The 27,548-nt window shown below is 44.8% G+C and overlaps 2 protein-coding genes across 6 annotated transcripts in view; one reads left to right on the forward strand and one right to left on the reverse strand.

Annotated features, from left to right (window-relative positions):
* Positions 1-27,548, forward strand: part of IL37 (interleukin 37) — a 107,582-nt gene that overhangs the window by 33,783 nt on the left and 46,251 nt on the right. The gene's annotated exons all lie outside the window — the stretch shown is intronic.
* IL1B (interleukin 1 beta) lies at positions 18,863-26,039 on the reverse strand. Its single transcript, XM_010958977.3, has 7 exons — positions 25,945-26,039; positions 25,434-25,495; positions 24,852-24,903; positions 22,928-23,126; positions 21,986-22,147; positions 20,417-20,547; positions 18,863-19,671 (listed from the first exon to the last, which is right to left on the reverse strand). The coding sequence occupies exons 2-7, from the start codon at positions 25,478-25,480 to the stop codon at positions 19,459-19,461; spliced, it is 804 nt and encodes a 267-aa protein (XP_010957279.1). The 5' UTR covers positions 25,481-25,495; positions 25,945-26,039; the 3' UTR covers positions 18,863-19,458.

The raw sequence follows: 27,548 nt of genomic DNA on the forward strand, positions 1-27,548 counted from the left end.
ACAGGCTAATGTTCAATTATTTTCTCTTTAATTGCTCCCTTTTCAGAGTGAGGAATTGGTGTCCTGGTCACACATGGGACTGAAGTGTTGATTTTGTTTTGTTTTGTTTTTGCTTGACTATCATCTCTGCTTACAATTTTTGTTTTTATCGAAGTATAGTCGGTTTACAATGTTGTGTCAATTTCTGGTGTACAGCACAATGCTTCAGTCATACATGAACATACATATATTCCTTTTCATAGTCTTTTTCATTATAGGTCACTACAGGGTATTGAATATAGTTCCCTGTGCTGTACAGTAGGACCTTGTTGTTTATCTGTTTTATATATAGTAGTTAGTGTCTGCAAATCTCGAACTCCCAGTTTATCCCTTCCCACCCCTTTTCCCTCTGGTAACCGTAAGTTTGTTTTCTTTTTTTTTAATTATAAAAAATGTTTTTACATTGTTTATTGATTTATAATCATAAGTTTGTTTTCTCTGTCTGTGAGTCTGTTTTTTGTTCTATAAATAAGTGCATTTATGTCATTTTTCTAGATTACGCATATAAATGATATCATATGGTGTCTTTCTTTCTCTTCCTGGCTTATGAAGTATTGATTTTGAATTTAAGTTTGCAGTTTTGACTTTGACTGGGTGGGCTACCTTGGAAGGGAGTTTTAATTACTGAAATGAGACTGTTTAGAGCTCTTCTTCTCCTTTTTAAACTTAGTTTTAAAAAATAGTACAGTTTTATAATTTTTGTGTATGTGTTTAAAGTCAAAGCTCTACATGTAAAGAGTCAAGTGGGTCTATAAGATTTGTTAAATATAGAAGATTCTTATCTCCTTCTCCCACCTCTCCTATTTGCTCTTGAATCCTTATTTTGTAATGACATGCTTGCTTTATTACTTCTTGAACTTTAAGTTTTAGGTATTGACAGTGATATTCCCACTTTGGGAAATGAGGACTTTGGTTCTGTGTCCTGCCCCAAACTGCCCCCCAACACATTCATTTTACCTACTTCCCAGTCCTCCTGATACGGTTACATCTTTGTTTTCTTACATCAATAGCAAGTGTTTATATTATGATAACATGTCAGTGCTATTCAGAACTGAGCCAATTAGTAAACTAGGTACTTTTCCTTTCCAGTTCAATGTTTTATTTCCCCTTGAGATAATAAAGTGATATCATACGGTATTTTTCTTTCTCTTTCTGGCTTACTTCACCTAGAATGACTATCTCCAGGTGCATCCATGTTGCTGCAAATGGCATTATTTTATTCTTTTTTATGGCTGAGTAGTATTCCGTTGTATAAATATACCACAGCTTCTTTTCCAGTCATCTGTTGATGGACATTTAGATTGTTTCCATGTCTTGGCTGTTGTAAATAGTGCTGCTATGAACATTGGGGTGCATGTATCTTTTTGAATTAAGGTTCCCTCTGGATATATGCCCAGGAGTGGGATTGCTGGATCACATGGTAAGTCTGTTTTCAGTCTTTTGAGGAATCTCCATACTGTTTTCCATAATGGCTGCACCACACTGCATTCCCACCAACAGTGTAAGAGGGTTCCCTTTTCTCCACAGCCTCGCCATCACCAATATCTTCTTATATCTTGGTTTACTCCCTTTAGTGGCTTCTTGGGAAAAGAGTATAGGGATTCTAGGGGCTGGAGCCAGGAAGAAACCTTTAGGTCTGAGGCGTCAGGACCTCAGTTAATGGGAGCAGCCTGGAGGCCAAGGGGGGCTTTGTCGATGTTCCTTCCTCACATAGGGAGGCCAAGTGGCTGATGGGTGACGAGGTGTGGAGGGACATCCTGGGGCGGGCTTGGGAAATAGGCTTAGGGAGGGACTACAAAGTTCTTCTTGGTGAGTTTTTTTCATCCCTAACCTTAGAAAATGGAATCTGAGGCCTCCTGAGAGTGGAGGGTGGGTGGAAGGAGAAGGGATAGCTGGGCCTTAGGTCCTGCACAGCCATGGGGCCGTGGCCCTGCTATCTCTCAGGGACTCTGCTGAGGTCACTCCAAAGGCCAGAGACTCTTAGCCCTGCCAGATGGTAATGACCGAGGGAACCTTATTATAGCATTTACTTCCTTTTCTTCTGATGAAAGTTTAAAGGTCACCATTTCCTCTTAACAAAGGAAGTTCCACAAATATTCCATTTCTAGCCTTAGAAATAAATAGCCAGACATCAAGATTACTGCAAACTCCCTGAACTGGGGAATTCCCAAGGAAGCGGAGGCAGAATCCTGGGAGAGACAGAATGAATTCGGAGTGATTACTCAGTAGCTGGAGCAGCAGCAGGGACCAGAATTTCCTCGCACGTGTCTCAGGCTCTCATTTGCCAACTCAGTCTGTAGGTATTTCTATTGATGAAAAAAGAAAATAGCTGTGGGTGAAGAATTCATTTTTCCAACACGAGCCTCCACCCATGGTTGGCTGGAAGGCCTGTTGTACCTTTCCCTGGGATGGCAGATGCAGGTGTCCCCGATGTCATTACTGGGAGAGGGGAATGCGTGGGCATCTAGGCTTGAGTTCCAGCCACTCATAGTAGTTAACAGCTGAATGTCAAGTGTGTGGACATTCCACAAACTGCATTTGGATCCTAAAGTGACACTTGATGAGGCCTCTCAGTAGTTCTGGGGCATCCCTCCCCTCTTTGGGGCAGGTAAGTCCAAGCTCACTTTCTATGGATGGAGCCTTGGTGGTCAAATGTGAGTAATGGAGTCATCCTGGAGCCTGGGGAGTTACATGACAGTCTCACATGTCATTCTTCACTTGTCCATGTGATAGCTGTGGTATCAGGTCCAAGGTTAAGTCCTTCCTACCATCTCTGGGGGAACAAAATTCCCCTTCTGGGCTGAGATGTTTCTATTATAGAGAAGCATTTTTGGGGGAGACTAATATATTATTTCCAGATCCTTTGTTTTAAAAATGTAGACATCTTACTCGGGTGAGATAGCTTGGTGAGTCAGAGCAGGATCGGAAGGACCAGTACAAAAAGAGGAGGGAAAGGCTGAAGGCATTGAGTATGACTGTATTCAGTAGGGTAAAGGGGAGGAGGCTGAACAGGAGGAAGAAATGGTTTCACCTTCACCCACCCCTACACCCAGCTGATGATAGTCATATTGTACTTTATTAAAACAACAAAGGTAATTGGGCAAGCGCTCTCTTATGTTCGCACTGCAACACCAAGTCCACCTGCCTTTGTTTCTGTTACAATGGAAGAGGTGTCCCTGAGGACAACCCTCATCTTGAGCTCTGGCTTTTACCCCCCCACTGCCTGCTCAGGACCCTTCTCTCACCTACAACATCCACTCCTCCCTCCCTCCCAGGTCTTTGCCCAAGTGTCTGCCCTCATGAAGGCATCCTCCCTTGACCCCCCTCCCTCTGTGGCCACCACCGCACTTCTCCGTGCTCCTTCCCAGAGGGCTGCACTTCTCCCTGCTGTTTCCACGGCTGCATCGCCTGCTCTTTCTCTGTTCCAGTGGGGTTTCTGTGTCCACCAGTCCTCTGAGACTCTCATGCCAAAGTCACCATTGACTTCCATCTGGTCTGTCCTCATCTGCCCCCGTCTCTCAGCAGCACCAGACACGGGTGGCCACACCCTTGTTTTTGAAATGCTTCCTTGCTTTGGTTTCTGGGACGCCTACTTTCCCTGGTTTCCCCCTTACTTTTCCTCTGCCCCTGGCTGCCCTTTTCAATCACCTTTGCAGGCTCTTCCTCTCTTGCTTCTCGGTCTGGGCATGTCCCAGGCTCAGCTCTGTGCCTACCTTCTTCTCTTTATTTGCCCTCTGTTTGCTGTGCTTCCTAAGCTTGTATCTCCAGCCTGCATATCTGTCCAAGTCTTTGTCATCTTCACTTGAATATCTCATTGGTGTCTCAAATTATACATGTCCAAAAGAGAACCCTTGACTCATCACCTACTTTAAACCCGTTCCTCTCGGGGTCTTCTTCAGTAAATGGCACCAAGATTTACCTAGCTTCTCTTATGAAAACTCTAAGAAGTTATCTTTGATTTATGTATTCTCCTCATTCCCACATCCAGTCCATAACTTTACCCCTAATTAGTATCTACATCTTTTTCTTCTTTCTTCGTTCTCCACTAGGGAAGCTTGCATGCATGATTGTCCAAGCCTCCACCATTCCTTGGATGGAGCAACAGCCTCCTAATTGGTCTCTCAGCTTCCACGTTTGCTCCTGGACAGTCCATTCTCCACACAGTGGTTAGAATAATGTTTAAAAAACATAAATTTGGTAATATTACTGTTTGCTTAAAATCGTCCAGTGGTTTCTCAATAATCTCTAAGTGGGTCCAAATTCCTCGGTACAGCTTACAAAACCCGCGTGATGGTGAGCCTTGTCTTTTTCTTGGTTTCACCTCATAGCACTCAGTGGTGTGCTGAAGCCACTTACACCTGCTCATGAGATGGCTGTGCTCATCTCTTTCCAACTTCGCTTTTAGTGACGTCACGTTGGTAGCTTAAAGTTGGCCGTGGTGGAAATATTTACACCTTGGAATTTGGAAAATGCTACAAACCAATACTTTTGTGTTTTTTCTTCCTCAGAGGGTCAGTTGTTAAAACACCTCCTATCCTGCCACTGATTCTCCCCTTTTTCATTATAATCTAGCCACGCTGGCCTTCTAGCTTTTTCTTAATCTCATTCACTGGTTGCTTCCTCAGGGCCCTTATGCTTATGTAAATGTATAGTTCTGTCTGCCTGGATTGTTCTTGCTTTCCATGGTTGATTTCTTCTTATCATTTAGAGCTTAGTTCAGAGACATTTGCTGGGAGAGGACTTCGTTGATGAGCTTCCTTGACGAACCCCCTTCTCAGTTCTATCACATCACTCTGTTTTATTGCTGACACAGCATTTCCCTCTAACTGAAGTAATTTTCTTACATGGTGACTGTCTGTCTCCCCACATTAAAATATTCCCTTCTAAATCTCTAGCACCTGGTACAGGGTCTGGCACATGGTTGGTACTCACTAAATATTACTGAGTGAATAAATGAACTTCGTTACATTCTTTATCCTCTCTGGGCCTCAATTTCCTCATCTAAAATGGGATCGTTGAGGTGATGTCACCAAGATGGTTAAGGAGCAGACCTCATCCCCTGTCCCACTCCCCCAAAGATCAACAATTGGATAGCTGTCCATGAACAAAAACAGCTCTAAGAGAACTCTGGAGTCCACCCAAGAAACTTCAGCAAATCAGAGGAACAAAATATCTGAGAATAACTACGCAAAATGGGAAGGAAGAACAGTTTCATTTTGCCTGCATCATCCTATCCCTCGAACCAGCATCACTCAGCCTTAGAAGGGAATTCCCCAGCTAGAAAGAGTTCCTCTTACTGGGAAGGGGAAAGCAGAGTCAGCAGCCCGCTCCCCGAGCCTTTTGGGGCACTGCATGAAGGACCCACTTCAGTTTCACCCTCCCTGGAGATCAGCAAAGCTAGACGTATAGAATGGCTGTTACTGGCTTATACAGCTGGGCTTACCTGGAACTAGCCCTCTAACTGTACACCTGCACACATCCAGCCCAACTCCCTTCACAAGCCTCCACTGCCATGCCTGCATCCACGGGGAGACCCTGCAGCCACAGGAGTGCATGCCAGCAGCCAAGGCCCTGCAGCTGGCTCAGGCCACTGCTGCTGGCTGTGGCCCACCCCCCACCCCCTTCCCACATATATGTTTGCAGTTTGGCCCCTGGCCACTACATAGGCGTCTACATGCACCTGCACTTGATGCCCTGCACCACTAGACCTAGGGTCACAGCATGCTCCACCCACAAGTGAAGGTCTTTCCTTAACAAAGTCAGCCCATAAAGACTGGGAGAGGTGACTGCTTCTTCAAATGCAGACGCCTGCACCAGGCTACAGGGATAGCAAAGAGTCAGGGAAGCATGATACCACCAAAGGAGCACAGTAAACTTTCCATAACTGACTGCAGATGTATGGAGAACTGCTCAAAGAAGTATTCAAAAACAGTTGTTCTAAAGGTGCTCAGAGAGCTACAAGAGAACCTAGCTAAGTAACTTAATAAAATCAAGAAAACAATACAAGAACAAAATAAGAAGTTCAACAAAGAGATGAAAACAAAAAAGAGCCAAACAGAAAATTTAGAGCTAAAGAATACTATAACTGAACTGAAGAATTCAGTAGAGAGCTTCAACAGCAGAGGATCAAACAGAAGAATGAGTCAGTGTACCCGAAGATAGATCATTTGAAATTATAGTCAGAAGAGCAAATAGAAAGAATAAAAGGAATAAAAGTTTGTGGACTTACAGGACAGGCCAATATTCCTAATGAATATAGATGCAAAAATTCTCAAGAAAATGTAGCAAACTGAATTCAACATCACATTAAAAGGTTCATACACTATGATCAAGTGGGATTTACCTGTGTCATGCAAGGGTGTTTCCACATAAATCAATGAATGTGAAACACCACATTAATAGATAAAAGACAAAATATATGATCGACATTTAACAAAAATCTACATCCTTTAAGAATAGAACTACCATATGATCCAGCAATTCCACTCTCGGTATATATCCAAAGGAAATGAAATACTATCTTGAAGAGATATCTTCACTCCCATATTCATTGCAGTTTTATTCACTTATAGCTAAGATGTGGAAACAGCTGCCCATCAATGGATGAAGGGATGAACAAAATATGGTACATACACACAATGGAATATTACTCGGCCATAAAAAGAAGGAAATCCTGCCGTCTGTAACAACATGGGTGAATGAACCTTGAGGACATTATGCTAAGTGACCTTGGGGTTGCTACGCTAAGTCAGACAGAGAAAGACAAATACTGCATGATCTCACTTCTACGTGGAATCTAAAAATTTCAAACTCATAGAAACAGAGTAGAAAGATAGCTGCCAGGGGCTGAGGGTAGGAGGGTTGGGGAGATGTTGGCCAAAGAGTGCACAGCTGGGGCTTCTCCTCTGCTCAGTGGCCATCATTGCCCTATTGGGAGTGGGGTCAGGTCCCAAGTTGTTGAAGCAGAAGCCCTGAGGATTGGGTCTGACCTGGCTTAGTTCCCTTTAAGTGTGTGCTCTCCCTTCTCCCAGCACGAGACCCTCACTCCAGAGGAGAGCTGGAGCAAGAGGGGTTGCTGTGAGCACTCGAGGTGGGTCAGAGCTTGGGCCATGGTGGTCCACAGACAGGGATCAGGGCTACCTCTGATGTGCTGCTGGTGTAAATGGCTGTCCCCACTCTGTTCAGATGCCACTTCCGGTCTGAGCTGCCTCCGTGTCTCAAAGTTGAGCCACTGCCCCAGTGCGGAGCCGTGTCATGAAGCAGTCAGAACGGGAGTGTTCACTTGGCTCAGGCTGGGTCGCGCACTGGGGCGGTCAACCACTAGGACAATTTTCAGTCTGCTCTTCCTGCTCTGCTTTGGGACCCAGCAAGCATGCATGCACACATTCCTCACAAGCAGAGTCCAGGCTTCCCACAGCCCTCCGGTTAGTCCCACTGGCCCTCCAGCCAGCCAAGGGGGCTCGTCTTCTGTGTGTTGGACCCCAGGGCTGGGGTGCCCGATATATGACTTGAATCACTCACTCCCCAGGAGTATCTCCGCCCGTGTAATCTCCCTTTTCCTCTGAGTCCCTTCCCAGGGACACAGGTCCTGATCTGATCACTTCTTTCCCCTTCCTATCCTGTTCCACGTGGATCTTTCTTACAGCCTTGGTTGTGCAGGAGTCTTTCTGCCAATCTCCAGCTGGTTTTCAGTGAGAATTGTTCCACATGTAGATGTATTTGAAAAAAATAATTGTTGAAGTCTAGTCAATCTACAATGCTGTGTCTATTTCTGGTGTACACCATAATGTTTCAGTCATACATATACATACATACATTCGTTTTCATATTCTTTTTCATTATTGATTACTACAAGATATTGAATATAGTTCCCTGTGCTATACAGAAGAAATCTGTTGTACATCTTTTTCTTTTGAAATGTATTTTTGGTTTGTTTGGTTTTTTTGAGGGGGAGGAGGTAATTAAGTTTATTTCTTTTTTTTTTATTGCTTTTTTTAAATGGAGGTACTGGAGATTGAACCCAGGACCTCATGCATGCTAAGCACGCTCTCTAGCACTGAGCTACATCCTCCCCTCTTTGTAGATGTATTTTTTATGTGTTCATAGTGGAGAGGTGAGTTGCATGTTCTCCTATGCTGACACCTCGATCTCCTTTCATAAGTGGGAAAAATAGCGTGGGGAGGTTAAGTGAATGGTCACGGGTCAATCAGCAACTTTATATGAAAGCTGGGAATCCCAGCCCAGTGCTCGTAACCTCTGTGCCTTGTGACTAACGCTGGGCATTCTGCGGGGAAGCTGAAGCTCTGATATTGGTGCACCCTCCAGGTAGTCCGCAGTGGCTAAAATCAGTGTGTTAGTGACGAAGGGAGCCCAAGTCAGCGCGCTGGGTGTGAGGCTTGGTCCTTGTCTCATCCCAAATCACAGTGCAGTTGGAACAAGTCATTGCCATTCTCTGTGCCTCAGCCTTCTTTTTCTTCTTAAGAGGGAGGGAACAGTGGGGTGAAAGGAGACATTCAACAAACCCTTTTTGTCTTGTCACAAGGGTTGGGGTGTGACCAACTGGCCACATCGCCCACAGAATTAAATCCAAAGTATACTGCGGCATTCTCTTCCTTCCAAACACCAGTCTTACCTTCCACACTAGCCATGTCCCTCCCCACCGTGATGACAACTACCTTTGTCCCCTGTATCCCTCCCGCCACCTTTGTCTTTGCGAATATTTCACCTACCCTATGTCTACTAATAGAAATTCTTCTTGTTTTTCGGGGCTTAAATTTCACCTCTTCTGTGAAAACTTTCTTGAATCTCACCCTTGTCCCCACCCCCCTAAACCAAAAATTATGTTTATTTCCTTTTGCGGCCGGGCCTGGGCTGGGATAGCTCTCACGGTATTTACTTAACATTGAGACCAAATGTCCTAGACTTCACCAGCCAGAGAGAGAAGCATCTGCGTTACGTGGACTCCTGCCTGGGCTTGCTGATGCGCAGCCTCTGCCTTCTGGCCTAGTCTCTCCCCGTGTCTCAGGAATTTCCCAGCTCATGGCACAGCCTGTGAGCGCCGGGGCAGGTCCACGCACGTTTTTGCTTCCTCTCCTTTGCATGTGGCTTCCTTGAGCTCTGGGGGTTCCAAAGCTGCTGCGCAGTCTGTGGGTTGAGTAGGGAGGGGCTTTCTACAGTTGTGCTGTCCTTTGTCTTCCCATAAACAGCATGAAACACAGAGACTCTGAACAAACAGCTGCCTTGATCTCTTGTCTGACTTTCTCCCCACTATGAGGGCTCCAAACCAGCCTCTCGGGCTGAGCAGAGCATGGATGTACCATATCTTCACCATCAGATTTGTCTTTATATATATAAAATATACATTACACATATATACCGCATATTATGTGTGTATATATGTAATGGATATACATAATACATATATTGTATATGTATTACACTTCTTATATCTCTCTATATAATTATATACACAAATATATATGCTTATCAAACCGAATCAAATTGTTTATTTTGTTATTTGCTTTTATTTTCATCAAACACTATAAAATGAATATTTATCCACATCATAAGATAGTTTACTTCAATGTGATTTTTAATGGCTGTATAATATTTCACCATGTGGATATACCAAAAATTATTTAACCAGTCCTCGATTCTTGGAAGATCAGGTTATTTTCATTAAAAAAAAATTGTTTGAACATTACTCAAAAGTAAACATCTGTAAAGTATGTAAAATTTCTTGCACATCCCTGACTTGTTCTTATAAGTAATATCTCTGGACTAAAGGAGAAGTATTTTGAGGACTTCAGATACTATCGCCCTTGAAATCTTTTATTCAAGGTTTATTACACTCAGCATGACTCAAGGTTTGGGGAGTACAGGAGGAGGTGGAGACAGCGGGCCCCTCCCTGTCCCCACAGACCTCCCTGGGTGAGGTTAGCGAGTCAGGACAGGTGGAGCTTGCCCCGACACATCCTGCTTCCTGCAGTTCCTTCTTAATTTGCTCAGCCCAGTCTCATTTGCAAGTTTTTTTAATTCCAGGCGCCCTAGCACTGAGGATGGGTCGGGGCTGGAGGAATGGCCGTGGAACCTCTAAAGCCTGGGGAATGGTGGGGCAGTCTGGTCCAGATCAACCCAAGAGATTTCTATTTTAAAGGGACAGGAAAACATTACTGACATAGACATTGTCGAAGTATAACTTTTAAGATATTAAAAATATAACTCTCTTACAAATATACAGGAAACATGTCAAAATTCTATTTAACTCAGTATTGGGGAAACCAACAAAGCTGGTCAAAGGAGGATATGAGAAATTCATATACACACGTGTATATCTATATCCATAGATAGATACAGATATACCTCTACATATACAGAACATCAGAGGAATAAAGAATGCTGGAATAAGATAGCAAAGTTAGATACAAACTGGGGTAATAAGATCATAACAGTAGAAGTCACCATTTCTCCTGGACAGAAATAATTTGCTGTTGTACTGGACAAAAATTACTCACCACTCATCCATCTTCTGCAAGTCAACATCTAACTCTACAGCCTCTGGGCCTTCATCAGTAGTAAATAGTACATTAAACACAGGTACTTGCCTCCAAAGAACGGGTGAGCACATTGGCCATGGGATCAATCTGGCCTTCCGTGTGTTCTTGTAATGAAAATGTACTGGGACACAGCCTGTCCATTTGTTACCGATTGTCAGCGGCTGGTTTCACGCTATAACAGTGGTGTTGAGTAGTTATGACGGAGACCTTGTGGCCCTCAGGCCTAAAAGATTTCCCATCTGGCCTCTTCTTGAAAATATTTGGTGAACCCCTGCCTTAGAACATCCAGTGCCTTTCAGGCAGGCTAGTTAGACCCTGAAAAGCTGCAAATAATTTGTTTGCCCTTTTTCTGTGTATTGGATACATTTTCTTCACATCATGTTTTAGCCTTTTTCTTCTTATCCCTGCCCTCAAACGGGGCAGTTCTGCCTTACTCAGTCCAGTTGTTTAGACTTGAGTGATGCCAGTCTGTGAAGAGCAAGGGGTCTAGGACACGGGGTAGGGATTTTAACAGGGAGCCTGGAAGAGAAAGAGTGGAGGCAGCTGAGAGGGAAATGGATGTAGGAGGAAAAGGGCATCAGAAATGTTGCTTAGGCTCTGTACTTTTCATGGGGTTCGTGGAAATAAACAAGAATCTGAATTATGTGGAAATTGCTTTTTTGTTGCCAAAGAGTCTCTGTGTGTGTGTGTGTGGTGGGCGGATGTTTCCCCTACTGGGACTCAGCCCTGAGACTGAGCAGCAGAGTTGTCCGTCATCAGAGATTAAAAGCAACCAATGAGGATGAAGTATTGAAGGACTGTTAGGATGCTGGGAAGGGAGAGGACAGCACAGCTTTCCAAAGACCACTCGGGGTCTTCTGACTTGAAGAGTTGCAGAGGTGAACTGACTTTCTGTGATCTCAGTTAACTTTTTTTTTTAAGGTTCAAGAGTTGCTTGTGTGCATAGAAAAGCATTTAGAGTTACTTGAGCCTTAATTTAGCTAGTGAACTATTACAATTATAAATTAAAAAACCCAAATTTTCTTAATTAGCTCAAATTACAAGTCTTGCTATTCTAAGGCTAATTTTTGGTCTAACAATGAGAAAAACCACTTTCATTTCTTAAATGAATGCTCAGTTATTTCATTGTTTACTATATTAAATCTCAATATTTACCTCTCTTTTCTAGCATAGTTAATTGCAATTAACTTAACTTTTCCTTAAATATTTTAAACTACAAATTTAATATATCTACAAATTTAATACATGATTCTTTCAAACAATGCCAGGGCAGACTTAAAAATCTAATGAGCAAAATATTTCTAAGCACCTAAGTTACACTCCCCCCACAAAAAAAGGCAAATTAAAAAATGTAGTAAATCAGGCTTTAAAAATTCAAACACTTTTTACAAACAGAATGAAATTTTCTATTCTTCCAAGTAAAAGCAGAAGTCTAATATCAATTACACACTTCAAACTGGAATTACAAATTTAACATTTCAAATTCTTTAGTGTCTCAATTTCTTTATACTTGTTTCAGGCACATTAAATAACAAAGACAGGTTACTAAAGGAATCTCAGAATTGATGTCTGCACAACACAAAAGAGGTTTAAAGCTGTGGGTTTCATGTCCATCATCAGTTCTATGCTTTTTTTCCCCTTTAAATAATTTTCTGGTGTGGTAAATCCACTTAACACAGAGACAGAGACACAGATCACAGATCAGCCATCTCAGATGGCTCCTAGGTCAAAGATTCTGACCCCGAGGATCCTGAGTCAAAGATTTAGGAACTTGATTTGGGTCATTGGCTTGAGAATCTGAGACAGGGTCAGTGGCCTCTTCTTGGATAACGCTGACGCCAACCACAGGGTAACACACTCAGCCCTTAGTGTTGGAGTCGGGCTGCTGAGTCAGTGGGAGGCCTTCAGATCATGCTTTTTAGCTGTGAATCGGTTTCACAACTAAGCCCTACGGACATCTTTCAAATGTCACCCTTAACGCAATTTTTATGTTAACCACTTTCAACTTTTTCCCACCTGTTGCAGTTAACATCTCTCATTGCTTTATCAGACTCGACTGATTTCTTTACTGTTGATGTTTCTTCCTCCCGTACAGTTCTGTACTCATTGTATTGATTAATGGGATGCTTTAAAGTCTCTTTATTCTTCTGCATTTCCTGTCTGTGAGGGCAGAAAAATTCTCATTTGCCTGGGATGGCCACTGCTCACAGCCGTCCTGTGACAATGAATAAGAGGAGATGCCTTCCAGACTCTTCTAGACGTCAGCAGGACCTTGAAGGGGTTGTAGGTAAAGCATGACCGCACTTGGAGTTTGGCAGAGGATGATTCCAAGAGAACGTGCCAGTGGCCTGGGCAGCTCAGCCTGTTTGATCTGAGAGTAAGAGCTGGGCAGAGAAAATGGTCTTGCTTAGGGAGCTGGGAGAGGAAACCCAGACCCTGCAGGAATAGTAACCACCAGGACCTAAATCAGTCCTGAGCATGCTCTGTGCTGTCTCATTCAGGATACAGGAGCAGGCAGGAAAGAGCTGCCTCGTATGTCTACTCCAGCAACTACTGACCTACTTGCATCTGTCCCCGTGCACGTCACCTCCCTTCATCACCTCCCCTATGGGCTACTCAAGGTTCTGGCTCCTGTGAGCTTTTCTTTCTTCCTCCTACTGATTGATTCATGTAACCCTACCAATGTGCTATTACAATTCTCATCTTCATAAAAATCCTCTTTTGATCCCACAGTCCCCTCCAGCTCCATTTCTCTGCCCCCCTCACTCCCACTTTTATTTTGCAGCAAAACTACTCAAAGGAGCCTTGTCTACTCACTGGCTCCCCTTCCTTGCCTTTCATTGGAACCCATTCCAATCACACTTTTGTGCTCAGCTCTGTCCTTATTTTTGTCATGGCCACACACCACCTCTTTCTTACCGGGAATCCAATGGCTGAGTCCTTATGAACTCAGCCTCTCAGCATCGTTGGACCTGGGGGACCTCCTCCTTTACCCATTTTCTCCTGCCATCCTCTCCCTCTCCTGATGTTTCTCTTACCTCACTCATTACTCCTCCTCAGTCTCCTTTGACGGCTTCATTTCTTCCTTCCGATCTCTCTATGTTGTCGTGCCCCGGGCTCAGTCTTTAGCCATTCTCTCTTTCCCAGCTCCACACTCTTGGTAGATAGTCTTACGTGACCCATGGCGTTATATGCTGTCCACATGCCATTTACTCCTGAATCTGAATCTCAAGGGAGATTCCAATTTTATATTCTCATGGCTGTCGAATAGGGATCTCAAATAAAACTTGACCCCAACAGGACTTTTGGACCCTCCCTCCCCCCAGCACGTTCCTTCCCAAGGCTTCCCCATTTGCATTAAATACTCCCATCTTCCCAGTTCATCTGCTCTCAAACCTGTTAAGTCCTTCTTGATTACTGTCTTTCCGACCCACATTTACTCCCTCAGCCAGTTCTGCTGTCTCTATGCCCAGAATACATCCCTCCCCACCTCCTCTCCTGTTACCCTAGTTCAAGATACCATTATCTCCTGGGTCCTCCACTGCCACAGCCTCCTAACGGATCTTCTTCTTCCACTCTTGACATCCTCTCCTCCTGCTGCCAGGGTCCATTCTTCTCAAAACAGCAAGAGTGATAAAATCCACACGAGGTCATCCCTCCTGTGTTTAGGAACCTCGCATGGCTTTGCATCACAGCCTAAGTCGGAACTCCTCACGCAGAGACCTGCCCTTGCCCGCCTCCCTGTCCTGCTCTGCAGCCCTCTCTCCTTTGCTCACTGTGCTTCGGCCACACTGGCCTTCTTACTGCGCCACCAGTGGGGTTCAGAGCAGGCCGCCCTCAAATGTGCCACTTTGGCATATTGACTATTTTGAATTAAGGGTACTTTGGAAGCAGCCAGTGCAAGAAGAAGGCTCTGACCTTCCTTTGTCCCCCTGAAAGCAGGAAATAAATCTCCCATGGGAGGATATCCTACCTACAGCAGGATAGGAGGCATTTTTATGGCCAGAGAGAAAAAATTCAAGGCTTAGAAGCTGTATAGACAAACCTTGTTAGTAGTGTGCTATCTCAAGCAAAAACTCCTTTGTTTTGTCAAGTTTTCACAGATTTTTCTTTGTCTAAAAGGTGTAAAAGCTGACTGCTTTGGTTGCTCTTTGAGCCTCATATCTTTGGGGTTCCTGTACGTGTGAAACTAAATTTGATTGTTTTTCTCCCGATGATTCTGTCTTATGTGAATTTCATTATTAGAGCAGCCAAAAAAGGACATAGAAAAGTAGAGGAAATTGTTTTCCTCCCCTTCACCTCATTCACACCAGGCCCATTTACAGCTCAAGGCTCCCTCCCCTTGGCGTGCTGCCCCCCCAGAGCTTTGCAAAATCGGTGCCCTCCCGACGTTCAGATCTCTGCTCGCCACCTCCCCGACCACCTCATCTAAAATAGTACCTCTCGTTGCACCCACCTTTTATTCTCTATCCTATACCCTGCTTAGTTGCTTTCCTATCAGTGATGATGAACTGAACCACAGATGCTAGAGCTGATTACCTGACCTGACCTTCCTCCACCCCCATCATTACAGAGGAAGAAAACAAGCCAGAGGTCCGAGTGGCCCCAGGCCTCCACTCCAGCCTCTTCCCCCGCGATTGTGCAGCAGAGCTTGATTCCGTACTGTCGCTGCCATCACTCTTGGTGTCGTTTATCCAGTCAAGAGAACACAGGGCAGCAGCTGCATGAGTGGTAGAAAGGAGGCTGCGGTGACCTGCACTTCCCATTGTGCATTTGCCCATCTCCTAGCTCGAAAAAGATGAGAACAGCAGGCTTCCTGCATGTTCCGAGTCTTAGGAAGCTGCATTGCCCTGGGGTATCAGAGTCCCTGTGGAACCTGTGGAACAAAGGGAACCTCTCGGTGTCTGGGGAAGAACCAGAAGGACTTTTGCAGCTCTGGTGGTTTCTGTTCATCTTCCGGTAAAATGGAAATAGGACCTAAATAACTTGCTGGCTAATAAATCATTAAACATAGTTTTTGATGATAGATGACTATGTGATTTTTGGCAAGTAACTCAGAAGAAGTTCAAAGCATTGAGTGGCATTGCTATGATAAAATTCCTTTCATTCCCATCTATTTATTATTTAAATGTGCAAGTTTCTCCAGCACTTGATTTAAGAAATGTTGAGCCTTCATTCTAATTATGAATAATATATAAATATATGACATCATTTTAAAAAGCTCTGCCTCAAGATACATTGCTAATAAAAATTTAGATATGTATATTATTTTCATCAGTTGTGTACTAACAATAATTGTAATGATGACTCAACCTACACCAAGTTTTAAAAACTTCAGCATCCCATGGTTACATAAAAATATAATAAATTAAGTTTTGATCAACATGTATTTCTATTTTCACAAAGAAGTATCATAAGGTGATGAGTAAAGTGCTTTTAAGTGTAGTAGATATTACATTAGTATAAAATTTCATCTAGGATATGATTGGAAATATCCAGTTCAAGGAGAGAAATGAATGTACATTTTCTGACTGTTGAAGAATTTGTTCATGTTATGTTTAGATGGATGACAGTAGGAAAGGGTCACTATGGTATTGAGATTTCATTGGATGCATTTACAAAAGTGACGTAATAGTTTTCTTTTAAAATGTCTAATTTACAATATTCCAGAAATGAGAACATTTGCAATGAACTATTTAAAATTGTGATGAAAAATGTTAGATTTTAACATAAAACGTGTGTGTTGGTGGATGGTGAGGTCACAGTGTTTCAAAATTCTTGTAGGTGATGTGTAAGCTGAAATGTCAGAAGACTGACGTTCTACTAGGATTAGGGCCCTGGAAGGCCTTTGGGGAAGGGAACTGGGCATGCTGCTCCAGCAGACAATGTGTCAGGAGGACATGAGCTGCTTGGGACCAGGGTCTCATTCTCAAAGTGGGGAGGGCACTGAGGCTCAGCTTCCAAGCTTGACAGCCCTCCAGGTGTTCCTGATACATTTCATAGCCAAATCATAGCGTCTGTGGATGCTCCTGGATGTACCTGGGTTCCACACATCCCTCTGGCGCAAGGATGGATCCAAACCAAACTTTCATATGTAAACTACATAATCCCCTTCCGGCCGGTGCTTTTTTGGGTTGACTTACAAGCCTCAGGAAGCCCACCTGATCCCCGGCAGATGAAGGATTTCATACCTTTGTCTCTGAGGGCTGGTGGGATTGGGGTGCACGGGCTGGAGAAAGAGAAGCATAGGTCCTTTCAAACAGCCTGTGGGGAAATTCAAGACCTGGAAGAGAGTAGCTGAATGATAGTCCCAACTTGTACTTCGGTTACCAGAGGGCCCCATCTGCCCAGGCCCAGGCCCAGGCCTTACCTGGGCCCCTCTGTCCCCAGCTGCCCCGTTTGCCAGAACGTTCTCAGAGACAGTGAGGTCCCTGATTGGAGAGAGCAGCCCAGGCCCCTGGCATCCTCCCTGCCCCTCCCAGCCCTACTTTTCCTGGTCCATATCCTGAAGTTCATGGTTTTATGATCTACTTTGAGAGAGGGATGTGAGTTTTCATGATTACTTGTGTAAACAAACAGTCATGCTTATGCAAATAAGAAAAGCAGGCCTTCTGGACTTTCTAGGGAGAAAATAAAACCACTCAGCTTGCTTCCAAGCTGCCGGTTTAGGAGCCAGGATGTGGGTGGGATGTGATGGGAACTGGGAGGAGGCTCGACTGTGGACCCACATCCCTGGACAGGCAACACACCTGTTCTCCAGGTCATCCTCACCCTGGCGTCCAGCTGAACCAGGTGGTTGTGGGTAGTTTAGCAAGACCGTCCTGAGGGGGTAAGGAATGGGGTGGGGAGGAGGTCTGCACAGAAGGCACACTGACTTACCCTTGCCGCTCTGACCAGGACATTGTAGCAGCCACCCATCCCCAACCTGTCCTTCAGACCAGAGATGCTCCCACCTGCCATTGCATCATTTACCTTCCCCACACCTGCTTACTCCAGCCCAAGCTTATGGGATGAGTCACAGCCTAACCCTGTGGTCCGCCTGACACAGACTCCAAGACATCAAGTCAAATTCACAAGCGTTTGCCTCCTACTCTAGCTATGTGGATGGGATCTCCATGAAAGGTGATCAGAGCTGTGGTGTGTTACCTGCTGAAGGTGCAGACAAATTGACTTCCCAGCCCACTGGGAAGACTTCCTACTTCCGGTTGTACTTCTGTGCTTGGTCGAGTAGGGGAGGGCCCTGGCTCTCCTCACTCAAAACATCTGTGCCTCCGCAGCCCCACCCCACCCCAGGTAACCCCTGTGTTCAGTCTAGTCAGTACTCTCCTATGGCTCTCTGCCTTACATGCGCTTAGGAACACATAGGCAGGCATTTTGGACGTGCAATGTTTTTTTCTTTTACGTAAATGGTATCATTCTGTACTTATTGTTCACAGCTTGACTTTTTCTTGCAGTGATTTGCCTGGATCTCTTTCCATTTCAGCGCTCTTTTTCTTTTTGATTTAACCTATTCCGCCCCAAAGGACATTTAGAATGTTCCCAGTTTATTTTGTTAAACTTTTCATAAACAATTCTAAAAGTAAACATCCTTGAACATGTTCCTTTAGGGAAGACACCAAATAGCGGAACTGCTGAGTCATAAGGCACATTGAAAACAAATTAGACACTGTCAATTTTCTCCCTGAAATGGCTGTGCCAGTGTATTCTCACATAGATCATTTAGACTCTGCTCCTCACAAGGTGAGATGCCTTCATATTCTTTCTGGCGTGTCCTCCCTTTTGGGCCTGAGAGAGGTGCGTGGAATTGTATGACTCAACCAAGGAAAGGGGACACTGTCACTGCTGGGGCTCCCAGGGGCACCTCTGCTTTCTTCCCCAGAGCAGCTGCCTGCCTCCCTGGAATCCTCTTACATATTCTGGACGGGCACCTCTTGGATGCCTTCTCATAACAGTCATCCCGTGCTTTGTACTGCAAGTAGGAAAGAGAGAGAGAGAGCTGGGAGAGGGGCTCTGCTGGGTTGTACGGCCTCCGTCCATCCACATACTGTGTCCTTGCTTGGACAGCTGTGGAAAAGGAGGAGGAGAGGGTGTTGGGACGGCCACTGAGGACCGTCACATTTCAACAGCTGTTTCCCCCGAATAAGTCTTTTTTTTTTTTTTTTTTGACAAAAGGCTTTTAAGAAATGATCACCATTTGATTTGAGTAGGTCCCATTTATCTTTCTTTTATGTCAGAGGCAAGGACTGTCAATGACCACATGGAAGAAATTTTTTTTTTTATCATTGAAATTTATTTCGGAATCATTGAACAATCTGATCACACTTCATTCATAAATATTCCCCTTTAAATAATCTGAGCTTATATGTTTTCAGCCTTGGTGAAAGGACTTGATTGAAAGATGGTGCACGAACCCAAATTAAATTGGTCCCATAGATATTGAAGACTAGGGTCTTTCACAGACACTGCTGCTTCTTGGGGCCCCCTTGAATTAAATTAAATAGACTAACCCATTAATAAATAAATAAATAAATAGTTAAGTGATCACTTATCAGAAGCTGGCACAAAGGACAGAGGATTTCTTTGAATCAAGTGCGCCGGGGTTTCCACCCGCCTGGCGCGGAGTGAGTAGAAGAGGTGAGAGAGGGCTGGCTCAGGGGATGGGGTCTGAGGATGGGCGCTGGGAGGAGGGGCTGTTCCTGCCGGCTGATGGGCAGGAGCTCGCCTTAGCATTAACGTAGGGAAGGTGGCTGGGCATTGATTAGACAACAGTGAAGATCAGGCTGCAGCCATGTTCAGACCCGATCCCCCTTCTGCCAGCCCTCGGGTGACTCCACGCATGTGGACTCTCTGGACCCAGCTTTCTTTAGGGAGAGACGATTTCCATGGTGAAGTCAGTTATATCCTGGCCTCCTCTGGACTGTCCTAGGAAGACGGGTCTTTGTTCAGCTGTAGAGGTGCTGATGTACCAGTTGGGATACAGGGCAGACTCAAATTCCACCCTATCCTTGATTTCTGTCTTGTAGAAGACAAATCGCTTTTCCATGTTCCTCCTTGGATAACTTTTGGGGTCCAGTGCCTGCAGCAAAACAGAAATAAAAATATTCGTGAGGGAGGGTCAGAGATACTCTACTCTGGTCTGGACAAGGATGTTCTCCAGGTTGGCTAGAGAGAAAACGGGTCAGCAGGTCACAGACCCAGAGTCGGACTCTGGAGTTACCTTTGTGACCCCAGCCTTCTGTATCGCGACTGGAAGGAGACCTTATCCTTTTCTGAAACTTCGTATTGAATGCTGGGGAGCATAATATGGGCGGGAATGTTTTTAAAAAGTGAAAATGAGTTTAAAGCTTCTAGGAGGACCTAGGTTCCAGGGACTTTTTCTGAATTTGTTTCCCGTGGCTCTGGCTAGAATGACTTCAACTTGGAAATGAAGCTTTTGCTGGGAAAGCTGGAGAGGGGAGGTGTGATTTGGGGAGTGGAGTGGAGATGATGACAGGTGACAGATCCCTTGAATCGATTAAGTTCCCAAAGTGTCATCTGTCAAATGGAGCAGCCCCAGCAATGTACAACCCTTCCAGCGCTAACACTGCAGAATCTGCCGGGTGGTAACCACGGCAGGATGTGAGGACACCCGCACAATGGTTTCATCCTCTGTGGTGGGAGTGAACGTTGCGTGCACTTAACACTGACATTAAATGTATTTACATATATGCAAAATTGTCAAGGAGATCTGCTCCCAGAGTTCTGGGGGGAAGAGGTAGCTGACTTGGAAGTGGGTGATGGCTAGGGGTGCCTCAGAGGAGCCTGAGAAGGTATCCACTTACCTCCAGCTGCAGGGTGGGCTTATCCCCTTTCATCACACAAGACAGGTATAGATTCTTCTCCTTGAGGCCCAAGACCACAGGTATCTTGCTGTTGCTTTCGTCCCCTTGCACAAAGCTCATGCAGAACACCACTGGGGAAAGGAGAAGGGCCTAGTGGTCAGGGACATGGAGCACCGCAGGGTCGGCCCAACCACTGGGCCCCAAGCCCAGGACTCATACAATTTAGCATCCTCTGTGGGAACCCACACCGAGGTTCCTGTGGCCCAACAGACAGGATATCCTGGCTTCTCACAGACAATAGCCAGTTCAGGTGGTTACATCAGATTTTTCCCCAAAGATCTAGAGGCTTCTCAGAGCCTCATCACAGTGACAGTGAAGAATTAGGGGGCTTGGGGAGGGGAAGGGTATATCTCAGTGGTAGAATACATGCCTAGCATGCATGAGGTCCTGGCTTCAATCCCCAGTACCTCCATTAAAAATAAATAAATAAACCTAATTACCTCCCCGCCATCAATAAATAATAAATAAGTAAAATGGAGAAAGAGAAATATAAAAAATAATAATAAAAAAGAATTAGGGGGTATAATTTTTAGAAACTGAGAACAAGAAAGTCGTCTTGTCCCTGTCTGGTGATGTGCCCATCCACAAGAGCCGAGCAATTTAATCAACTTGGAAGTGAGAAAAGAGGTTAAACCGGGCTCCCAAAAGAGATCAGGCATGAATCTGTCTCCAGAACATGCGGCAGCCAAGCAGAGGAACTTGAGAAAGGATGGGCTTAGCTGGGAAAAGGGGATCCAAAGAGAGACACTCATTTTACTCTTCCTCAGTCACAGCTGCCTCACTTGGAGGCCACCAAGGTCATGCTCAAAAACCAGTTCTAAAGAAACAGGATTGTCTTGGCCTGGCTGAGACCAGGAAGCTTTCTCCAAGGTCACCAGCCTTGGGAGAGAACAGGCCGCTCCCTTCAGCTGCCCCCTGGGCTGCACCACACGGTTCAGCCACAGTGGCAAGATTACAGGCAGATTCCCCCAACGAATGGGCTCCCCAGACTCGACACAACTGCCAGTTACAGAAGACAGATATCAGTTCCTGCTTGTCAGTAAGATTTCCCTCTAAGGAACCATCTGGTGTTGGGCGGGAAGGGCGTTAGGGGCCAGAGGGAAGCACTGGGAATGAGGAGGGACACATTATCTCTTCACCATTCTAGTTTCAACCTCAATGACAGGCAGAAGGAACCCACAGGCAGTTGGGTCATGTCTATCAAATGACCCCTTTCTCACAGAAGCACCAACACTGCACTACCGTTAAATAACTTGGCTGGACAGTGGTCCTGGGTGTGCTGGAGTAGTCTAATTTCTCAAAGCCCCATCTCTTGCTCAAAAATGAACGTGCTAAGGGACTCGGTCTGGCGTCATCGCCAGGACCAACATAGAAAGTTTATCTGTCCTTCATTATACATTTTTTTTCACTTCTGTTGATCATTTGCCTGAATGTTCTACTTGGTGGAAAATGTAGAGAATTAGCAAGCCACCAGGAGGCCAAGAAAAGAATCACGACGTCCCCAGTTACCTTCTCGGCTCATATCCTGTGCGAGGAGGTGGAGAGCCTGCAGCACACACGGGCTAGCCAGCACCAGGGACTTCTGCTCTTTGTCCTGGAGTTTGCAGTACAGCGACTGCACGGCCGCGTCGCACACGAAATCATCAGTGCACGTTTCAAAGGTGACAGGCTCTAAAAGGGGGAGCACATAGGTCATTTAGGCAGAAGATTAGAAGGGCAGGCCTGATGATGTGAGGCAGGTTTCTCAGAGGACATCTGAGAACGCACAGCCGAAGTTTGATGATAACGTTGGTGGGGAGGAAGTTGGGGTGGGCCAGAACGCTGGACCTGGCATCCTAAGATGGGGGTTTAAGCTTCAGCTCTGTTGCTTGCTGTGGTCTAGCCATGGAGTGACTTCTGTAAAATGGCAATGACAATAGAACTGGTCCAGCGGGGACATCATGAGACTTGCAGGAGATAATGTACGTGAAAGCACTCTGAGAATGATTGGATGCTTTGTCGATGTGAGTAGCTATCAAGGTCCTATTTCAGGAAGAGTTTCAATAACTAAAAATGAGGCTAAAACTACATCACCAAATTGAACTTTATATAGCGAGGTATAGCGATGTAACTTTTTGGGTACCATTTTGTGCACGTCTATAAATTCTAGAAAAGCTTTCATTCTTAAGATTAATAGCACCATCAGCCAGTTACATCATCATTTCATTAGAGAAGAATTCCTTAAAAAAATCTTAAGTGAACAAATAAATCTGGCAGAAGCCAAAAAAAAGAAAGAATCATTTCAACTAAAAAGATGATTAATTGGGTTTCTAGGCATCTCTGTTTTCATCTCATCTCTAGGCCTTTTACTTTTAAAGGATTTCAGCTTTGGGGGAGTCAGCTGTTGAGATATGGCCTCTGAGAAGGAAATGACCAGAGATTTCGTGTCTGTCCTCAGCTCGCACTCAGTACCTTCTTCAAAGATGAGCGAAAAGATGTTCCTCAGGTCATCATCCTGGAAGTACTGTGAGTAGGGACACTTGCTCAGCTTCTCCATGGCCACGATGACCGACACCACCTGCCTGAAGCTCTTGTTGTAGAGCTGGTGGGAGATCTGCAGCTTGATCCCCTCATCTCCCAGAGAGCCGAGGTCCAGGGGTTGGACGCAGCACTGTGGAGGGACCAAGGAAGTCAGTGCGGTCAGGTGGTTGGACCAGAAAACTCTCATTTTGACGCGAGAGAGGAGGAAGGAGGAGATAACAGAGCTTCTAAATATGCACCTTCATCTCCCTGAAGCCCAGAGAGGTTAAGTGGTTTACCCAGGAGCACGTGGCCAGTTAGACGCAGACCCAAAACCCGAGTGTGGGCTTTCTGATGTCCTATATAGCGTACTTCTAGAATAAATCCCATAGCTACTTAGTCTTTTCTTACACATGCCACACCTAACCATAAACATACACTTTCTTACACTTTTTATCTTTTTGTAAACCTAAGGCACTAACACTATGCATTTAATTTTTCATGGCTATGATGATCATAGTATTTTGGGTACATCTAAGCTCAATCAACAAGTCTTCAATTATTCTATACACTTTTTTTTCAAATGCTGTCTCATAAGCATCCTGCAAATACTTTAAAAGTGGTTAATATTTATGAAATAAATTTATATTTATAATTTATAAATATTTATAAATTTATATTTATAATTTATAAATAATATTTATGAAATAGTTTCCCACTTTTGCCTTTTTCAGAGAAACTATAATTGTATTAAGGCTTCACTGAGGTTGCCCCCAAGGCATGATAATGGTTTAAAAGCTTGAAGGACGGTTAGAGAGACCTCCAACAGCACAGAGGAAAGCTGGAGGGGAGAGGAGTTCCTGCCCAGAGCTGAGGCTCAGGATGAGAGAGAGCCCAGCTGCTGGGAGAGGCAGTGGGAGTGAGGGCTGGACCCAGAAGCTGCGCTCCACCCAGGGCTGGAGGGAACCAGTTATACTGGTTTTAAAGCCTTTAAAGAAATGTACTTTTAACAAGACTGAAGATTGGATTATGAAGCTGGGGGAGGCTGCCATGAAGTAAAAGAGTCAGAGAGAAATGGCTGCCCATGTAGCTGCACGCACTGGGCTGACGGCTGTACCACCTGGGGAAGCTATTGGGCCTCGTACAGAAGAGAAGGGGCAGCTGGAGGTCAGCCTCGCTCCCTGCAAAGATGCGAGTCAGAGAAACACTCCTCTGCTGGGATAAACTTCCCCGCCACTGACAGTAGCTTAGAACTGAAGGTTACAGGATGCCAGAGTCTCCGACAACATTCAGCTCATGGACCTGATTTTTCAGATGAGGCCCAAAGAGGATAAAATGACTTGTCCGAGATCAAACGGCAAGTGAAGGATTGTCTTGCAACCCCCAGCTCGTCTTTTTGTTTACATCATCTGCCCTTGTTGTCATAAACTCCACCCTAGGGAGCCAAAAAAGATTCCACCCTTAAAGAGGCAGATATGTTCGTTCTCAAAGTCATCTCCTCTGGGTCTCAGAGTTCAGCTCAAGTGATTAACGAAGTTTCATCACTTTTAGGGCTGCACACCCCTCCTGAGAGGAGAATCAAATGTGCTTTGAAGCCTTGACTGTCTTCCTACCAGGAGACAGCAGAAAGTATTTCTGCAGTCATTCCCCTCACCCACCGCAAGCGTGGCCACTGTCACACAGCCTCGGTGAGCGACTGTGCTGACTGCGTGGTGGCCAGGCCAGCATGCCATGCGGCCTGTGTCTGTCTCACTGGAAGAGGAGAAAGTCACTGCATCACAAATGCCATAGGAACAAGGTGACCCAGACCCCTTTCCTTGATTCTTTCCCATGTCAGAGCCCCTCCACGTGTTGACAGCTAAGCCCAAGGTCTCACCTTCATCTGTTTGGGGCCATCAGCTTCAAATAACAGGTCATTGTCATTGTCACTGTAATAAAAACAGAGAGATTGCTCAATTATGTCTTGCGGACAAGATTATTTTTCCTTCCCTGCAAACAGTCTTTACTGTTAATAGGAAACTGCAAACAGCACGTTCCTTAAAGCTGCCTGAAGCTGGCAGTTTCCATGGTGACGTGTGTGGAACAGCTGAGGAGGCAGGGCTGGAACCCCGGTGGCTCTCTATTGGATCCTGAGGTCTAACTTGCAGCCCGGTTAAAAATCTGAGCTTTCTTTCTCACTGAAGCCAAATTTTGCCAAGGGAGCCCCTGCATTGTCCACTTGGCGTCTTTTTGTCCTGTTTGCCATCTGCAAGCAGCCCCTGCAGCAATTTCTGGGGCCTGTGGGCCCCAAGGCTGGGCTTGTAGTACGAAATCAGTCTTTAAACCAGGTTACCTTGGAACCCTGCTTGCCACCAAAAGAGGCACTTGGGGGACAAATCTGGTCTCCAAGCACAGATAATATTCCACTCTTGAAAAGGGGAGCCCTGCTCACATGACTGGTTTCAGTCCCCCCACTGACCTGTAGTAAGCCATCATTTCACTGGCGGGTTCAGGTACTGCTGCCATGGCTGCTTCAGACACCTGTGTAAAGAGGAGAAAATGAGCCACCGCTTGCCATGCATGTCCCCACAAGGGCTGCCCTGACACACGTTTCCCTCAGCATCTAGAACACGGCGCGCACGCAAAGAAACAATCTTTGAATGACTGAGCGAATGCATAGAAGAGCCATCCTTTGCATTCAGAGAAAAGCATTTGCTAAACCAAGTTCAAGTCAGGAATGTATTTATTAGGGGATCTGGGGCAGAGGTCTGATACGTAATGATCAGATGTCAGCTGCCAGATAAGCAGTCTAAATTCTTACCCCAATATTTTGCAGATTATAGCAGATTATAATACACCTGGCATTTTTGCAAAAAGCCCAGACCTCAGGTAGAGAGGGAGGGAAGAAGGAGGAGAGAGAGGTAGAGAGAGAGAGAGAGAGAGAGACACTCCCTTAGGACCTAAGTCATAAGGAAGAGTTAACGCGATACCTGATCACTGAAGATTGGCTCGAGAGAAGATTCCTCGCTTGGCTGCTGTGCCTCTAGGAGGTATGCTGTCTGCCAGTTTCTCCCTCACTGTTTTATGGCCTTCAAAAGCAGAAGTGGAGAGCTGAGAAATTTCCCCTTCTGTCAACTGATTTCACAACCAAGTTGAAAAAAAAAGAAAGAAAAGAGGATTGTTGGGAACTTCTGGGAGAGGATAAACTGCAATTACCCTCCAATCCTTGGAAAGGCAAGTGGGAGCAAATTGTGACACATTTTTGCAAATGTGTCATCATGCAAATATACTTGTTTTTTCCCTGAAAACTACTATGCAGATGATGTCAAACCAAAATACTGGGCTTTCCTAGATTAGAAGAATGTTTTAATTTAGGATCTCTGTGACAAAGTGGAGGGCACACAGATACACCCGAACGCTCCCTCCCTCACTCCCTGAAGTTTAGGAATCTTTCCACTTGGAGGTGGATTAAGTGGGCATAATGAAGTGATGGTGGCCCTGCCAGTTCCAAGCCCAGGGTGCTGTTCTCTACCTGGAGGGCTCCAGGCCAGTTACCGGAGCCTCTAGGGAGACCCTTCATCTTGCTAGGATGAGGCAGAGAAAATATTGTGCGGGATGCACAATTGGAGACAAGCTCATCCAACCCAGGCAGGCTGGTATCCTAGCCAATTGCATATGGAGTCTACATCAATGTTTGATGAACAGTGGAACGGGCCTGGATTAAGAACATATTTGAAAAGATTGTGAATAAGTCAAGCTTCATGATCACAATCTCTTTTTAAAGTGCAGAGGTATTTTTTGCCTAAAAGAAATTTTCTGTTAACTCTGAAAAGTAAAAATGTTTTTAAAAGAGGAATATCCAGCTGGGACTCTCCTTTGGTGACTCCAAGAGTTACTTGACTTTGTTTTTTTCCTCTCTAGCTTTATTGAGATGTAATTCACATATAACACTGTGTGAGTTTGAGGTATACAACATGATGATTTGATATACATATATATTGCAAGAAGATTACCGTAAGAGGTTAGTTAACACAGCCGTCACCTTGCATAATTATATATATATATATATGTATGTATGTATGTATGTATTCGGTGGTGAGAACATTGAAGATTGCCTCTCTTACCAACTTTCAACTATATGTTACAGGGAACTTAATAATAGTCACCATGTTGTACATCAGATTCCCAGAACTTACTTATCTTATAACTAAAAGTACGTACCTTTTGACCCACATCTCCGCATTTCCCCATCCCCTTAACCCTGGGCAACCATCATTCTTTTCTCTGTTTATGGATTTTGCTTTTTTTCCTTTTTTAAGATTCCACATATAGGTGAGATCATATAGCATTTGTGATTCCCTGACTTATTTCACTTAGCATAATGCCCTCAAGTTTCATTCAGGTTGTCATGAATTTCAAAGTTTTCTTTTTTTATGTCACACTAAATTATATATATATGTATATTCTTTGTAATATCTGAACTCAGGAAGTGTGATGCCTCCTTTGTTATTCTTAAGATTGCTTTGGCTGTTCAAGATCGTTGGTGGTTCCATACAAATTTTAGAATTGTTTGTTCTATTTCTGTGAAATATGC

This window comes from Camelus bactrianus, chromosome 28 (assembly GCF_048773025.1).
Source record: "Camelus bactrianus isolate YW-2024 breed Bactrian camel chromosome 28, ASM4877302v1, whole genome shotgun sequence".
Taxonomy (NCBI): Eukaryota; Metazoa; Chordata; class Mammalia; order Artiodactyla; family Camelidae; genus Camelus; species Camelus bactrianus.